Below are 17,643 nucleotides of genomic sequence, written 5' to 3'. Positions count from 1 at the left end.
AGTGCTATGGCTGGATCAAAGGGCAGACAGTCTTTTATCACCCTTTGGGCATAGTTCCAAATTGCCCTCCAGAATGGTTGGATCAATTCACAACTCCACCAGCAATGAATTAGTGTCCCAACTTTGCCACATCCCCTCCAGCTTTCACTACTTTCCATAGCTGTTATGTTAGCCAGTCTGCTAGGTGTGAGGTGATACCTCAGAGTTGTTTTGATTTGCATCTCTCTGATTATAAGAGATTTAGAGCACTTTTTCATGTGCTTATTAATAGTTTTGATTTCTTTGGCTGAGAACTGCCTGTTCATGTCCCTTGCCCATTTATCAATTGGAGAATGGCTTGATTTTTTGTACAATTGATTTAGCTCTTTGTAAATTTGAGTAATTAAACCTTTGTCAGAGGTTTCTATGAAGATTTTTTCCCAATTTGTTGTTTCCCTTCTGATTTTAGTTACATTGGTTTTGTTTGTACAAAAACTTTTTAATTTGATGTAGTCAAAATTATTTATTTTACATTTTGTGACTCTTTCTAAGTCTTGCTTGGTTTTAAAACCTTTCCCTTCCCAAAGGTCTGACATGTATACTATTCTGTGTTCACCTAATTTACTTATAGTTTCCTTCTTTATGTTCAAGTCATTCACCCATTCTGAATTTATCTTGGTGTAGGGTGTGCTGATAGGTGCATTCTTGTCTTTGGGGCAGTAGGGGAAGGTGGATCCTAATAGGAGGGTCATAGAGGCAGGACTCTGAGGGGTTAGTGGCCCAGGGACATATGAGAGATGGGGCCAATGGAGGAGGTTCAATTACACGAAAAAACAAATTTTGACAATTATTTTCTGATGTTTGGCAATTCAGATTCTCTTCCTCCCTCCATCTGGTCCACCACAGGCAGTAAATAATCTGATATAAGTTCTACTCCAGTGCTTTTGTAGTGGAGGATTCTCATGGAGAAGAGCATCATGCCCCTCCTCATCTTGGGTTTCTGGTACAAAGCTCAAGCAGCCCTTTAATAGTTACAGTCTTCTTCAGGCTTATTCTCTCTCACCTGGGATAGGCCAGGACCATTAAGTGAAACTAGCTAAAACCTTTCCTCAGCCTCCAGAGAGGAAATCACTGCCAGCCCTATGCTGAGTAATATGAGAGCCGTGCTACTGGGAGAGCTTCGGGTGAATCCCCATTCCCCTCCTTGTGGCTTCCTCAGAACTTCCTCTGCTCCTGCTGATTAAGGAGAGGAGGGAACATTATGCAATTAGCTTTGGGTGGAAAGATGCTCACAGCATGTAATCAATAGCTGTCTCTCTGCCACACTGGAGACTGGGGCTGGGGCGGGATAGATCAGGGAAGGGTTCCTAATGGGGAATCCTACCATTCTCCCTACTTATACTATCTCTTCCTAGGGGTATGACACCTCAGTGATTTTTTTCCTACTTAGGCCTTCAACTATTTTATGAGACTTAGATTCCAGGCCTAATTCTGCTGCTAATTAGTTATGACCTTGTGTTAATGACTTACATTCTGTGGGCCTCAGTTTCATCATCTCCCCATTTGAAGTAGATCTCTCAGATCCATTCCAGCCTTGGCATTCCTAATCCTGCCACCTTCCCTTCATCTCTCCCTTCCTTACTTCCTTTTTTCTTCCTTCCTTCCTCCTCCTCTCTCCCTTCTTTCCTTCTTCCTTCTTTCTCTCTTCCTTCCTCTCCCTCCTTTTTCTCTTCCTTTCTCTCTTCGTTCCATCCTTCCTTCCTTCCTTCCTTCCTTCCTTCCTTTTTTCTTTCTTCCCCTTCCTTCCTTCCTTCCTTCCTTCCTTCCTTCCTTCCTTCCTTCCTTCCTTCCTTCCTTTCTTCCTTCCTTCCTTCCTTCCTTCCTTCCTTCCTTCCTTCCTTCCTTCCTTCCTTCCTTCCTTCCTTCCTTCCTTCCTTCCTTCCTTCCTTCCTTCCTTCCTTCCTTTTTTCTTTCTTCCCCTTCCTTCCTTCCTTCCTTCCTTCCTTCCTTCCTTCCTTCCTTCCTTCCTTCCTTCCTTCCTTTCTTTCTTTCTTTCTTTCTTTCTTTCTTTCTTTCTTTCTTTCTTTCTTTCTTTCTTTCTTTCTTTCTTTCTTTCTTTCTTTCTTTCTTTCTTTCTTTCTTTCTTTCTTTCTTTCTTTCTTTCTCTCTTTCTCTCTTTCTCTCCTACCTTCCATCTTAGATTCAATACTGTAAACTCATTCCAAGGTAGAAGAGCAGTAAAGGCTAGACAATGGGAGTGAGTTGATGAGGAAGTGTCTGAGACCATCTGCCTCCCTCTCAAACCCAGTATCTCCACATCAATTATCTTCCAAACTGGATTTCTCTGGGCTCTAAAATGCTTCCTTAGTCATGATCTGTGTTTAGCTATTTCTCTATTCCCTTGTGGGATACCTTGTGTCTTTGGTCATTTTTTCCTGGCTTGCCTTTATGCTCTCAGAACATAGAATAACCTCTTCCTATCAATATCTTTGAAAGCATGGTTTGCAGACACCTCTTCCAGGAAGGTTTCCCAAACTAGGCCAAATCAACATTAGCATTTCCTACATTTTTCTCACTATTCCTCCAGTAGAGGTTATCTTAGTTTCTAAGGGGCTCCCTATATCAGCAGAGTCTAAGCTACTTGCAGGAATTACCATGCTGGGATCTGCTAGCATTGTCTTTGAGAGACTCCAGAGATAGAATATCTCAACAGGGAAAGAGGAAGGGTAGTGTGACAAAGGTGGGATGATGGGAAAAGGACGGAATGATGAAGTAGAACTTTAAGTTTGGGTCTGACACTATCAAGTCCAGTTTTCAAGTAGGTCTTACCTAAGTGTGAAGGTTGGGACCAGTCATTTGATTATTTTGGTCATAAGAACACATGAAACCACTTACCAAATCCTGGTTGTATCCTGGCTTCAATAGAGGGAGTGGCTACCTTGATGAAATCATGCATCTTTTAAAGCAGACATCTTTTTCTTTTGAAAATATTTTGATAACTGTATTTTAATATAATTGATTTCCCTTTTAATTCCATTTTATTTTGAGAAAAAGTCCATAGGTTTTATAAGTCTACCAAAGATGTCTATGACACACAAAATGGTTAAGAATCACTGTTTGAGGGACAGCTGGGTGGCTCAGTGGAAAGAACTAAGTATAGAGATGGGAGGTCCTGGGTTCAAATCTGGCCTCAGATACTTCCCAGTTGTGTGACCCTAGGCAAGTCACTTAACCCCCATTGCCTAGCCCTTACCACTCTTCTGCCTTGGAACCAATACACGGTATTGATTCTAAGATGGAAGGTAAGGATTTAAAAATAGAATCACTTTAAAAGTATTTAATTATCTCAATAGTCAATATTGTATTTAAAAAAAAAACTTTCTTTCCACCTTAGAATTGGTATTAAGCTTTGGTTCAAGGCAGAAAAGTAGTAAGGGCTAGGCAGTTGGGGTTAAGAGACTTACCCAAGGTCATAAAGATAGGAAGAATCTGAGGTCAGATTTGAATCTAGGACTACTTGTCTCTAGCCCTGGTTCTCTATCCACTGAACCACTTGACTGCCTTTTCAATATTGTACTTTTTAATTTTTCTTATTAATCTTTTTCTTTGAAACCCTTACCTTCCATCTTGAAATCAATACTGTGTATTGGTTCCAAGGCAGAAGAGTAGGATGGGCTAGGCAATGGGGATTAAGTGACTTGCCCAGGGTCACACAGTTGGGAAGTATCTGAGGCCAGATTTGAACCCAAGACCTCCCATCTCTAGGCTTGGCTCTCAATTCACTCAGCTACCTACCTGCCCTCCAATATTGTATTTTTAAAACCATTTTGACAAGAAGCTCAGCCCTCTTGTCTGAAAAAAGACTGTAAGTTCTCTGAGGTCAGGAATGATATCTTCACTGTGTTCTATATTCTTTGCTATATAACATCTTGTCCTGAGAGCCATATATACCTTTTGATAACTCCATAAATGGAGATTGGAAGACCAAAAAAGTAAGGATTCTGTAGGGTTCCCCTGGCCTGTGAAGGAACAAAGTTGTACCCTGCTGTCCAGTAGGGTGGATGTCAACTATGGGGGTTGTGAGAACATCTCTACCATCTGATGTAGGAAGGAGCCTGGATTAACAAGATAGGACACGTTCATTTAGCTTCAGTCTTCTATCTAGCTAGATTCTTTTCTCCCTCTACACAGGCTGACAGGACAATGGGTCAGAACTCCCTGAGCTTGGCCCTGGAAGGAGGAACTAAGGGTGGTAAAAGACAGGACACAATCGTTCTACAAAAAAAAAAATTTTTTTTAAGTTATTTTATTTATTTTCTTCATTTCTTGGTGAATAAGTGCACGTCCCCTAGACAGTAGAGTTCCAGGTCCTATCCAAACCCTTTCCCTTGAGGGCTGTAGAGCCATTTGCAAATTGGGGTGTCTTTCTGCTCCAAGAGCCCTGCTTAGGATAGGAAGGAATCATCCAGGGGGACTGTCTTGCCACCTGACCCTTTGAAAGCTCTCTCACTTTAACTGATTTTTGAATAGCCCCAAACACTGAGATAGGCCAGGGAACATCACCCTTCTTTGGCCTTTATTTAGGAACTCTGTATAGGCCCCTTATTCAGGATATAGCGGGCACTGCCCTGGGAGTGGTAGGGTGAGGGAACAGAGTCAGGGGCCCCATTAACCTGGGACACTCAACTTGACAGTAGCTACAAGGCTATGGGCAAGATGCGAAAGGGAGAGTATCATTTGGCATCTCCTCAGACCTGGTGTAGGGATGATGCTCCCAAGCATTCAAAGTAGAGAAGCCTGGAAGCATCCCCCTTGGGCTGCCTAGGGAAAGGACTATTGCCATGGAGACTTAGGTCAGCAGTGGCTCATCCTCCTCCCCTACCCAGGGCCCGGGTTCTGCCAGAGGGAGCAGCAGCACATCATCCTCCTCTTCTTGGGATGGGGGCACTGTTCGAGGGTCTGGTATAGCTTGGGGGGGAGTAGGGGACCGAAGACTGGGCATGAGGCGGCCACGAAGGGCCTGCACCACCCCAGACAACAGGGATGATGGGGGTGGAGGGGGAGTGATTGGAGGGGGAGGGTCTTCAGGGGGTATGCAGGGGGAGTTGGTAGAAGAAAGGGGCACCTTCACGGGCAGTGGAGGGGCCTCCTCTGGCTCTCGCCCACCTATTGCTCCTTCTAAAGGAGTACCCTGACTGCCCTCTGGGGCGTCAATGGTAGATGGGGTAGATGCAGTCTGGAGGCTGGAGTCCGGGGCCCTGGAAGGGGGATTTGCACGGGGAAGCAAGCCCCAACGACGGAGGCGGCGGACCAGTCGTCGTGCAGACCTGCCTCGTTGGCGACGGCGGGCACTCGATGAACCCCCCGAAGACACATCCTGGCGCAGGATTTGTAGCAGAGATCGAAGGTTCCCCAGCACTGAATTCTATAGTTCAAGAGATAAGGAAGCATCAGAATGTGGAGAGATAAAGAGAAGAGAATTTCTTTCCATGTTATCCAGAGGAGGATGGACAGAGGAGACAGGCCTATCCAGAGACTATGGTCAGCAGGATAAAGATCTTGCCGAGCTTTGGCTTGTTTGAGATTCCTTAATCAAAGGAGTAAATCAGTAAGAAATGAGCTGAGGCTCATCTATTCTCATCTTCTCATTCCATAGATGGGGAACGTGAGGCCCCAAGAAGTGACTTTCCCACACCTATGCAGGTAGTAAGAGTTTGCTTCTAATCTCGTTTTCTGGCTAAGTTCAAGGTTCTTTCCACTATACGGGGATGTCACGAATAAGCAAGTCTCAGAGGAGTAACTTACATCGTTGGGGTTCTCAGTTGGAAAGTCATCTACAGGCGGGATGGCACCTTGAGCGATAAGCTGGCCATAGGATGGAGGTGCTTGCTGCTGTACAATCTCGGCCTCCACTCTTGAAAGGGGGGCAAAGATGCTGCAGGAGAGAATGAGATTTAGGGTCCAGTCCCCCCAATAACTATTAAGTCAGGACCCCTCCATCTGGCTCCTTCTAGAACATCGAGATAAAAGCATTTCACGACTATGGCTTTGATCTTTCCGAACAGGAATCGCCGGCATCCTCTTTTGCTCCCCAAATCAGTCAGCCCTCCTTGTTCTGCGTCCCTTCCTACCCCTTGACTTTTTTCTCTTCCTCCTACCCTGAACAACCAGCCCTCGCCTTCCCCACTGGCACAGAGCATCTTGTGCTGCCCCCCTGACCTGTATTCTTGCGTGCGGATGGCATAGAGTTTGCAGGTACATCCCAGGGCGATGACAAGCAGCAGGCCGCAGATCAAGCTGCCGATGACGGCAGCCGTGATGACTTTTCGGGGCAGGGCATAGGCACAGTCCCATTCGTCGCTGCCATCAGAGCAGTCGGGCTGCCCGTCACACACCCAAGTTTCATACACACACCGATCATCCCTGCACCGGAAGTTGCCTGGCTGGCAGTGACGGCACTGCTGTTCATCTGCCCCATTCACGCAGAACGTCTGGTAGTTGCAGCGATCGGCAGACGGGTAGCAGGCTGTGGCACCAGGGGTTCCAGGAGCCCCACAGGGATAGCGCCCAGGCAGGCATCCCGGGCAGTCTTTTTCATCCGTGCCATCGGCACAGTCCCAGATCCCATCACAGCGCTGGGCTTCACTATAGCAGCCCTCTCCTGGGCCCTCCCCAGGACCCTCTCCAGAGCCAGCACCACACGGTCGGTCCCAGGGCAGACAGTATCCTTTCACATGGTAGGTGGCATTGAACCCACCCTTGCTCCACGGCCCCATGTGGTAGGTCACAGTAGCCTTGCCTGAGAGCGTCTCCACCATGATTGCTTTGCCATTGCTGAAATAGTTGAGGCTTCGGAGCAGGCGAGAAGGATCTGGAGGTCCAGGACCGTCATACACGTGCACTGAATCCCATTTGCCTAGCTCTAAGGTGGTGAAACGCACGATGAGCCTTCGCCCATCGTGGGGATCCAGCAGCCAGAGGCAGGAGTGAGGGCTTGGGTATAGGGCAGAGAGGGAATAGCTTGGGGAAGAAAAGACCCCGTAGAAGTCTTCCAAGGTACGGTTGCAGGCAGGAGTAGGGACAGCAGTCAAGCTATGGAAAAGGCTTGGGCTACAGTCAGTCTCATCAGATTGGTCGCCACAGTTATCTATCCCATCACAGCGCTGGATCCTTGGCACACATCTGCGGTTCAGGCATCGGAACTCTTCTCGGAGGCATATGAATCGATCTGTGAATAGGGCCAGAGATGGTGAGGTAGGGGCTGCTGCTGGACAAGACCACTCCAGCTCTGCAATGATCTACCACAATTCCCACCCTTGGGGGCCAATGAAAACTTCCACTCTCTTTTCTTTTTCTTTAAATCCTCACCTTCAGTCTTAGAATCAATACTAAGTATTGGTTCCAAGGCAGAAGAGTGGTAAGGGCTAGGCAATGGGGGTTAAGTGACTTGTCCAGGGGCAGATTTGAATCTCCCATCTCCAGGCCTGGCACTCTATCCACTGAGGTATCTAGCTGCTTCTTCCTCTTTCTTTTCTCTAGATTTCCCATATCTACCCCACCTAGCATATAGGAAAGCAGAAAGCCCTGTCCAAGTGGCCGGCCATTCCCAGCGTAGCTGTAGGTGATGGTGACATTTCCCCCAGAGAATCGGAGTGGGTTGGAAGGTGCTTCACACAAGGAAATAAGTGGCTGGAAGGAGGACTGTAGCATCAGGCGCTCCGAGCCACATGCCAGATGCAACTTCTGGAACCTGAAAGAACCAGGAATCATATTAAGAGCCAATTCCATGAACTCTAATCCCCATCTTCTTGCCAGTGGTTCCCACCCTCAACTCCCATGGCTGGGGAATGAATTGTTAGGGGTGAATGGAGCCACTAGACCTTCTCTTTGCCCTTTATTTCTCTCTCATAAGGTCAAAGAAGATAGAATTACTTCTTTCCCTTAAGAAACCTTAGATGAATCAAAACTATTAATAAGCACATGAAAAAGTGTTCTAAATCTCTTATAATCAGAGAGATGCAAATCAAAACAACTCTGAGGTATCACCTCACACCTAGCAGATTGGCTAACATGACAGCAAAGGAAAGTAATGAATGCTGGAGGGGATGTGGCAAAGTAGGGACACTAATTCATTGCTGGTGGAGTTGTGAATTGATCCAACCATTCTGGAGGGCAATTTGGAACTATGCCCAAAGGGCGATAAAAGATTGTCTGCCCTTTGATCCAGCCATAGCACTGCTGGGTTTGTACCCCAAAGAGATAATAAGGAAAAAGACTTGCACAAGAATATTCATAGCTTCACTCTTTGTGGTGGCCAAAAATTGGAAAATGAGGGGATGCCCTTCAATTGGGAAATGGATGAACAAATTGTGGTATATGTTGGTGATGGAATACTATTGTGCTAAAAGGAATAATAAAGTGGAGGAATTCCATGGAGACTGGAACAACCTCCAGGAAGTGATGCAGAGTGAAAGGAGCAGAACCAGGAAAACATTGTACACAGAGACTGAAACATTGTGGTACAATCGAAGGTAATGGACTTCTCCATTAGTGGCAATGCAGTGACCCTGAACAATCTGCAAGGATCTAAAAAACACTATCCACAAGCAGAGGATAAACTGTGGGAGTAAAAACACCGATGAAAAGCAACTGCTTGACTACAGGGGTGGAGGGGATATGACTGAGGAGAGACTCTAAATGAACACTCTAATGCAAATATCAACAACATGGAAATGGGTTCAAATCAAGAACACATGTGATACCCAGTGGAATCACGTGTGGGCTATGGGAGAGGTGGTGGGAGGGGGGAGGGAAGAAAAGAAAATGATCTTTGTTTCCAATGAATAGTGTTTGGAAATGACCAAATAAAAATTAAAAAAAGAAAAAAAAAGAAAAGAAACCTTAGATGGAATCATGACTCAGAGGACTCATGATGAAACAATGCCCTACTTCTTGGCAAAAAAGATGGTGGGCAAGTGGTGCAGAATGAGACACATTTCCAGACCCTGTCAATATGTATACTTGTTTTGCTTTGCTGTATTTCTTTCTTCCAGGGGAAAATTTTATTTAGGGGGGGGAGGAAGGGGAGGGTGTTCACTGAGAAGTGAGAATGATGTTTAAAAGGAAAACGGTAAAAAAGAGTATCAATACACTTTTAAAAAGCTTTGTATAGCCTGGGAAACTGATATTTGGCTTGGACTATGGATTGGTATGGGGGTAGCTAGGTGGCACAACGGAAAGAGAATCTGGCCTGGAGTCAGGAAAACATCTTCCGGAGTTAAAATCTGGCCTCAGACACTTAGCTATGTGACCCTGGGCAAGTCACTTAACTCTGTTGGCCTCAGTTTCCTCATCTTTCAATTGAACTTGAGAGGGAAATGGCAGACCACTCCAGGATCTTTGCCACAAAATCCCCAACTGGGTCATAAAGAGTCAGTCAGACAATAAAAATGTGTTGATAATGTATCTACTTTCCTTGCTCCAGGATCCCAAGAACTGAAAATATCTATTTATCTAGGACTCAGGAAAACCAGAATGTTTTAGATGTCTCATACAAGGGTAGCCAATGGGCATTATTATGACATTCACGCCAAGGGCAATCTTAGATGGCTTTCTGGATTATCTAACAAAGATATGATTCTTTTCAATTCAATTCAAAAAGAAATCAGTGAAATGCCTACTATGTGCAAGGTACTATCTCAGGCTCTGGAGAGGCAAGGATAAAAAATGATATAATTGTCTGTACCCCAAAGAGATAATGGACACAAAGACTTGTACAAAAATATTCATAGCTGCGCTCTTTGTGGTGGCCCAAAACTGGAAAACGAGGGGATGCCCATGAATTGGGGAATGGCTGAACAAACTGTGGTATATGTTGGTGATAGAATACTATTGTGCTAAAAGGAATAATAAAGTGGAGAAGTTCCATGGAGACTGGAACAACCTCCAGGAAGTGATGCAGAGCGAGAGGAGCAGAACCAGGAGAACATTGTACACAGAGACTAATACACTGTGGTATAATCGAACGTAATGGACTTCTCCACTAGTGGCGGTGTAATGTCCCTGAACAACTTGCAGGGATCCAGGAGAAAAAAACACCATTCATAAGCAAAGGATAAACTATGGGAGTGGAAACACCGAGAAAAAGCAACTGCCTGAATACAGAGGTTGAGGGGACATGACAGAGGAGAGACTCTAAACGAACACTCTAATGCAAATACTATCAACAAAGTAATGGGTTCAAATCAAGAAAACATCTAATGCCCAGTGGACTTACGCGTTGGCTATGGGGGGTGGGGGGGAGGAAAAGAAAATGATCTATGTCTTTAACGAATAATGCTTGGAAATGATCAAATAAAATATATTGGAAAAAAATGATATAATCTCTGCCCTCAAGGAGTATACAATCTAGTTTATCCAAAGATAAACATGACAGAAAACAGTGTCAAGAGGCAAAGGAAGGATCTGTGCTATTGTTTCCTCCTCAAATACTGTTAGTAGCTCACATTTCCATCCCTTGTTAAAGATCTTTCTCACAATAATCCTGTGATAGTGTGGTGATCTTCACTTTAGAGATGTGGCACAGAAGGTCAGAGGTATGTCTTGTCCTTGTCCATGGCCACACAGCTAAGAAGCATCTAAGCCTGGTGCTGATGGTACCTCAGTTTACCCAGGTTAGCCTATTATCAGAACACCCCATTCCTTTTACTATGCCTGTTAAACAGAGCCAGAACTAAGTGTAGGCAAGCTAGGTAAGGGACCCCAGATACAACATCAAAGGGGAATGATGAGAGAAACTTTACAGTGTTGCTTTATCATGGATGAAAATCATTCCCTTTTTCCAAAAAAGTTTTTATTGACACATCCTTTGTTTTTATATTGTGATCTACTTCAAATATATTCCTCCTGGCCTTCTCTACTCATTTAAAAAGAAATAAAAAAATAGAGAGAGAAATCAGTTCTTCAAAACTAACCAAGTGTGACAGTTGTCAAGGTTCAACATTCATAGTTCCCTACCTCTTAAATGAATGGAAATGAAATACACATTTTTTTTAACCTTTACTTTCTGTCTTAGAATGGATTCCAAGTATCAGTTCCAAGGCAGAAGCATGATTAGGGCTGGGCAACTGTGGTTAAGTGATTTGGCTAGGGTCACACAGCTAGGAAGTGTGTGAGGTCAAATTTGAACCCATAATCTCCTCTCTCCAGGCCTAGTGCTCTATCTACTGTGTAATGTAGCTGCCCCAAAATGCACACATTTTTAATGCCAGAAAATTATGTTTTTTGATGATATACAGTTATTTATTTTTTTAATAAGTCAAGGGATATATGCTACAGCAAAAGTTCAGGACCTCCAGAGACAGGAAATACAAAAGGGGATACAATTTTTAAATGGAGGGGGTAATGTTCTGGTGCAAGGTTCACACTTTGTTACTTTGTCTTTGGTTTTTTTTTTTTAATAAATAAGTTATATTTGGCTCATCTTCTTCCCTCTTCTTAACTAGAACATCCTATGCCCCTTTTCTGGGACTCCAACTACCAGAAATATCCAGGCTTCCAATGAAAAAGAAAAACTAGACAGACTTCCACTGTCTGTAATTTAGAAGCCTGGCATTGCTGGGCATCCTTGTTTTCAGCACCCTCCCTGGCCCCTTCCTCCAGCTTCCCTTCCTTACTCTAGGTCTCAATTGTTACAAGGGTTTTGTCCCCCCCTTTTTTTTAAACCCTTACTTTCTGTCTTAGAATCACTACTGTGTATTGGTTCTAAGGCAGAAGAGCTGTAAAGGCTAGGCAATGGGGGATAAGTGACTTGCCCAGGGTCACACAGCTCCCTTCTCTAGGCCTGGCTTTCCATCCACAGAGCCACGAAGCTGCCCCCATGCTTGGACTCTTGAACAGCCCTGGGATAATAGTCTATCTATTGCCGTTACCACGAATGTTAATGGTACCCAGGACCAGAGAGGAGAGGAAGTCAGAAGATTAAGGGAATGTAGCTGGGGGTAGATACAGAAATTCCAAAAGGTTTAGGGATAGGGATGGGCATGGGAACAGGCAACAAGCCCTGCCCAGACCCTGAAACACACTGGCCTTCGAGGTATGGGACGTCAAACCAACATGGAACGATGTGATCGTTGCCCCTGGGCACATGGATGGAAAAGCTACGCCAGTGCCCGCCTCTCCTCCACCACCCCCAGGGCTGTTTCTCATTGGCTACTTCAGAGGAGTTTGGCCCTGGCTCTTACCTGATGGTCACTGTCTGCTCCTTGCTTCCCACGATGACCCAGATGCAAGCGATAGGAAGGAGGCGGCTTTCCCGGCCTTGAGGCCATTGCAGGATCCCCTGGACACTGGAGAGCACAGCAGGAGGGTCCCTGCAGGCTATAAGGAGGAAGGTATTGGGGCTGAGCCCCTGCAATTTCTCTCCTTGCCCCCCAAACAGGCCTAGAATCTTTGGGAGCCCACATCCCTCCCCCTTTAAAAAAAAATCCTTACTTTGTCTTAGTAACAAGTCTAAGACAGAAGGGCAAGGGCTTGGAAAAAGGGATTAAGTGACTTGTCGAGGGGCACATAGCTTGTAAGTGTCTGAGGCCAAATTTGAATCCAGGTCCTCTTGACTCCAGGTTTGGAGCTCTGTCCACTGTGCCACCTAGAAGCCCTCAAATGCCATTATTGTTCAGTCACTTCAGGCTTTTTGGGATCCCATTTGGGGTTTTCTTGGCAAAGACACTGGAATGTTTTGCCATTTCTTTTCCAGCTCATTTTACAAATGAGGAAACTGAGGTAAATAGGGTTAAGTGCCTTGCCACAGACACACCGCTAGTAAGTTTCTGAAGCTGGATTTGAACCCAGATCTCCCTGACTTCAGGCCCAGAACTCGATCCACTGGACCATTTAGCTGCCTGCCACAACCACTTTTGGTCTCCACATTCTAAAGTAGAGGTGCTGGTCTGAGACCAGACACAAGAGGATGATCCTGGACCCAGAGAAGCCCTCGGAGTCCCATACTTGGGTTGACAAGTCTTCCTTCCCCTCCCACCCATCCCTTTTCAAGCTTCACCCCAAATAACATCATGATCCATAAACATTTCCTGAGCACGCTCTTGGCACAAGGCCTGGAGCTACCTGGTGGGGGTTACAGAAATGAATAATCCTCATCATCAGGAGGAGGAGGAGGCCTCTGACACATCCTGGCTGTGGGGCCATGACAGATCCTCCAACCTCTCAGTGCCTCAGGCAATCTCTAAGACTACATACAGAAGAGCAGGTGTTGATTTGCATTAATAGATTCCTATTCCAATGAAATAAGGTCCAAAATGATAAGGAGAGAAGTGGATTGAAGTCCAGTCTTAGGGTCAGGACGACCAGGGTTCAAATCCTGCTTCAGGTGCATACTAGCTGGGTGACTGTGGATGCTTAACCTCTCTGGGCCTCAAGTAACTCTCTAGGATTGTAAGTTTCAGATGAGTAGCCAATCTGCATTAATAAAGAAAATTAGCTCAGCAGAATTGTCTACACCAATGAAATTATAGATCTATCCTTGCTGTGTGACCTTGGGCAAGTCACTTAACCCTAATTGTCTAGCCTTTGCTGATCTTCTGTCTTAGAATTGATACTAAGAAGAAAGTAAAGGTTTAAAAATAAAAAAATTACAGGTCTGAAATTCCCTCCTCTTTCCCTAAAAGACAAGTTGCATTTCTACAAATCTTTATGGTTTACAAAGTGTTCTCCTAATAAGAGGTACAGTATGAGGGAGAAGGGAATGAGTATTTATATAGCATCTACTGTGTGCCAGGTGAATTATAAATATCATCTCATTTAAACCTAGAAACAGCCCTAGGAAGTAGGTACCATTATTATTCCATTTTACAGATGAGAAAACTAAGGCATAGAAAGGTTAAGTGACTTATCCAAGATCTCCTGTGATTCTCAAAACCCTGGGAAGTAGGTGCTATTATTAGTCTCATTTTACAGGTGAGGAAACTGAGGCAGACAGGTTAAATGACTTATCTAGTGTCTCATTTGATTCTCACAATGCTGGGAAGTAGGTGCTATTATCAGTCTCATTTTACAGGTGAGGAAACTGAGGCAGACAGCAGTTAAATGACTTGCTCAGGGTCACATAGCTACTAAGTACTTAAGGTCAGAATTGAACTCAGGTCTTCCTGACTCTAAGTCCAGCACTCTAACTACCATGCCACTAGATGCCTCTAAGTGAACTGGAATAAATGTTGATATCCCTATTTAACATCCTAGAAAACTGAAGACAGCTAAGTAATTAGTCTAGTCACATCCCTAGTAAATGTCAAAGGCAAGATTTGAACCCTAGTCTTTTCCATCTGGTTCTATATTCATTCCATTACAGCCACCCTCACAGACTCTGTCATCAAGGCTTTACAATCCAGGTGGAGAGAGAATAATACTGACAAGAGCAGACATTTATGGAAGCGTCTCTCTTCTTCCACCAGGCTACATGCACAAGTGAAAAATAAAAACTACTGGATTTTGAGGGAGTGGATGACAGGCAAGTACTGATTAAATAAGACTAAGTGTGTGATCTCAGAGCTCCATCATGGAAGGTGGTGACTTCCCAATATAGAAAATGAAGAAATGAATTCAATGATCTCTAAGGTCCTTTGTGGGAAGAGCTCTAAATCTGAAGTCAGAGGATCTGGGTAAGCATCCCTCCTCTGCCAATTACATCTGTGTGACCGTAGGCAAGTCATGTCACACATGACACAGAATTGAAAACGAGAGCTTGAAGGGCTTTCAGAGAGGGCATCTAGGTAGTGGATAGAGTTACCAGGTCTGGAGTCAGGAGGACCCAGGTTCAAATTTGACTGTAGACACTTACAAGCTGTAGCCTAGCTGGGTGACCCTGGACAAATCACTTAACCCCAATTGCCTAGTCCTTTCAGTTCTTCTGTCTTAGAAATAATACAAGACAGAAAGTAAATGTTTAATTAAAAAAAAAGTCTTCAGACCTTTAGACATCATCTAGTTCAGTCTCCTCATTTTACAGGTAAGGAAACGAAACAGTTTATCTAAGGTCACAAAGGAAAGCATCGGCCCCAAGTCCTTGGTGCTCTTCCCCTTGTACTCCACTTCTCTGCCTCTCTGGACCTCGATTTCCTCATCTATAAAATGAGTAGGTTTCACTAGATGATCTTTAAGGTCCCTTCCCATTCTAAGTCCTGGGATTCTAGGGTCAAAGGTAGTATAGGACCTCATAGTCCCCTTCTAGCTGGGAATGGGGAAAATTTCTATCCTGTCTCCATCACCAATGTCATCCCTTCTGTGAACTCCTAGACCCAGCGGGATCGTCAAGGATTCCCCTTACTCACCAGGATTTGGAAAGGGAGTCCGGTCCAGGTGGGCATCTGTGCCTCCTGGGAGAACTGAGAAAAAAGATAGGAGAGTCAATCACCCCCGAAAGCTCATCAGGGAACAGCCAATTAGAGGAGGAAGAAAAGAAGCCTTCTGATACTTCCGGGCAGCCAGAGGGATGGGGGGAGGAGGGGGGAGCCAGGACTAGGGCTGCAGGGATGTGAAAGGCAGCAAGGCAACAGGTGGCTAAAAGTGGGCAGAAGAGAAAGGGAGGGTAGGACTGGCCTGGGGAGTTATCTGCAATCTGATCATGAGAAATGGGGTGAGGGGCAGGGAGAAGGAAATGGCTGGGGGACTTGAAGCACTGGGGAAGAAGGACCATGACAGAATTGGAAACCTGGAGGGCTCGGTGAGGACAGGGAGAAGAAGACACTTGAGGCCGGCCCAGGGCCAGTGTCTGACTCCCAGCGGGGGATGGGAAGGGGTAGAGGGTCAGAGTCTTACCTAGGAGGAAGAGGAAGAGGAAGAGGGCAGGGGACATCCTGGCTCGTCAGAAGGGGGTCAGTTCTCCTACTCTTCAGGGTGGCAGTGCTGCCTGTGGCCCTCAGGGTCTGTCCTGCCCCATGGGGCAACCCCACTGCCTGGGCCCCATGGCCTGCCTTGGGTGGCCCTTGGTCTGGATGCCAGGGCTGGGGGCGGGGAGGTGGTGCCCGCAGCAACAGCAGCAGCAGCAACAGCAGCAGCAGGGGCGGTGCCTCTGGCCAACTTCAGAGTTGTTTTCCCCGGGAGCTTCCTCCTGGGGCCGGCTCCGGAAGCTGGCAGTCTTGGGGAAGCTGGGGGTGGAGTGGGGGCGTTCTCCTGGGGGAGGGCACCTCAGGGGCTTCTCTGCTCCCCAGGGGCTGGGCTGGGGAGAGAGGTGGGCAGAGGGTGCCCCCCTGCTCAGGCCGGCCGACCGGCTCCCTCCCAGGGCTCGCTCAGGGCCACTTCCTCTTGTGGTCAAACTTTGTCTGTCAGTCGGATGGGGCCTCCTGCTTTCTCAACTTTGCTGTCCTGGCTCCCACTTCCTGCTGGGCAAGAAGTGGGGAGGGGAGGAAGGGAGCCGGGAGAGGTGACTGCCCCCAACTTTCCCAGCCCTCCTGCGCACCCTCTGTCCCCCCAGCTGTGGGTCCGGGAATGAGGGGGAGGAGAGGAGGGGGGAGTGACGTCAACTTGGCCCCATCTCCTGCCAATCACCTCGCTGGGCTCCTCCCCTCTGTCCTCATTAACCTCTTCCCTGCTTTGCCAGGACTTCCCCAACAGCAGGAGCGAAGAGGGGACCCCGCCCCTCCCCACCCCACCCGACTCCCAACCACCCCTGAGTCTGGCCCTTTAATTGCTTCTCCACTGGACCTTTAACCATTCCTTTATGGACAGGCTTTAACTCTTTCCTTGTTGGATATTTAACTCCCCAATCCACCCCTTTACCCCTAGAATTCTTAGAGGTGAGGGCTAGTTAGTCAATAAACATTTATTAAGTGTCTACTGTGTGCCAGGAACTATGCTAAGCGCTAGGTTTATGCTAAGCTCATATTTATATTGTTAGAAAGGACCTTAAATGGCCACCTAAACCATCCCCTTCATTTTATAGATGAGGAAACTGAGGCCAAATGACATCCCTGCTAGGTGGCTCAGTAGATAAGAGTATTGGACCTGCAGAGAGACCCTGGTTTGTAATTAGCTATTTGACAGGAGGAAAGTCGCTTAATCCCTCTCAGCCTCAGTTTTACTATTAGTAAAATGGGACTAGGTGACAATGGAGAATGTCAGACCTGGAGTGAGGAAGACCCGAGTTCAAATTCAGCATCAGGCACTTATTAGCTGTATGATCCTGGGCAAGATTTTTACTCTCTTTGCTTCCAGTTCCTCATCTATAAAATGAGCTGGAGAAGGAATAGAAACTCACTTTAGTATCTTTGTCAAGAAAACCCCAAAGGGGTCATGAAGAGTCTAAAATAACTGAATCACAAAAAAATGGGGATACTGGAGGTATCCATATCACAGGTTTTGTGAGGATCAAGTTATAGGATAAACAAAGCACTTTGCAAACCTTAAAGCAGGATTTTAATGCTTATTATTAAATAACAGTCAGGATTAGAACCCACATTGGCTGACTCCCCGTCGAATGTTCTTTCTACTACACCTTGAACATTTAAGGGAAGAGACTGAAATGCTTTTAGTGTCTTAATGCCTTTCAGTGCACTTAGTGTCTCACTGCTTAAGTGTCTCTCCTGTACCAAGAAACCTGGCCTGGAAAGTCCTAGGAAGATTTTCCTAGCTCCCTGTTTGAGTCCTTTAGGAGCA

At 45.9% G+C, this 17,643-nt stretch overlaps 1 protein-coding gene across 1 annotated transcript; it reads right to left on the bottom strand.

Annotated features, from left to right (window-relative positions):
- Positions 1 to 4,269: 4,269 nt before the first annotated feature.
- Positions 4,270 to 16,488, bottom strand: LRP10 (LDL receptor related protein 10). The gene is made up of 7 exons (XM_001379879.4): positions 15,808 to 16,488; positions 15,321 to 15,374; positions 12,222 to 12,357; positions 7,539 to 7,729; positions 6,199 to 7,207; positions 5,785 to 5,914; positions 4,270 to 5,404 (listed from the first exon to the last, which is right to left on the bottom strand). The coding sequence occupies exons 1-7, from the start codon at positions 15,842 to 15,844 to the stop codon at positions 4,829 to 4,831; spliced, it is 2,133 nt and encodes a 710-aa protein (XP_001379916.2). The 5' UTR covers positions 15,845 to 16,488; the 3' UTR covers positions 4,270 to 4,828.
- Between the last annotated feature and the right edge of the window lie 1,155 nt (positions 16,489 to 17,643).

The sequence above is a fragment of the Monodelphis domestica genome, chromosome 1 (genome assembly GCF_027887165.1).
Source record: "Monodelphis domestica isolate mMonDom1 chromosome 1, mMonDom1.pri, whole genome shotgun sequence".
Lineage (NCBI taxonomy): Eukaryota > Metazoa > Chordata > Mammalia > Didelphimorphia > Didelphidae > Monodelphis > Monodelphis domestica.
This window is presented reverse-complemented; position numbering and strand designations above follow the sequence as displayed.

What these genes read in the sequence shown, in the direction of transcription:
- LRP10 (XM_001379879.4), bottom strand. Translation starts at nt 15,844, where the DNA reads ATGTCCCCTGCCCTCTTCCTCTTCCTCTTCCTCCTAG. An exon ending in GAGCAGACAGTGACCATCAG is followed by an intron (nt 7,730 to 12,221) that starts GTAAGAGCCAGG and finishes TGGTTCTTTCAG; the next exon opens with GTTCCAGAAGTTGCATCTGG. An exon ending in CAACTGAGAACCCCAACGAT is followed by an intron (nt 5,405 to 5,784) that starts GTAAGTTACTCC and finishes CTTGAACTATAG; the next exon opens with AATTCAGTGCTGGGGAACCT.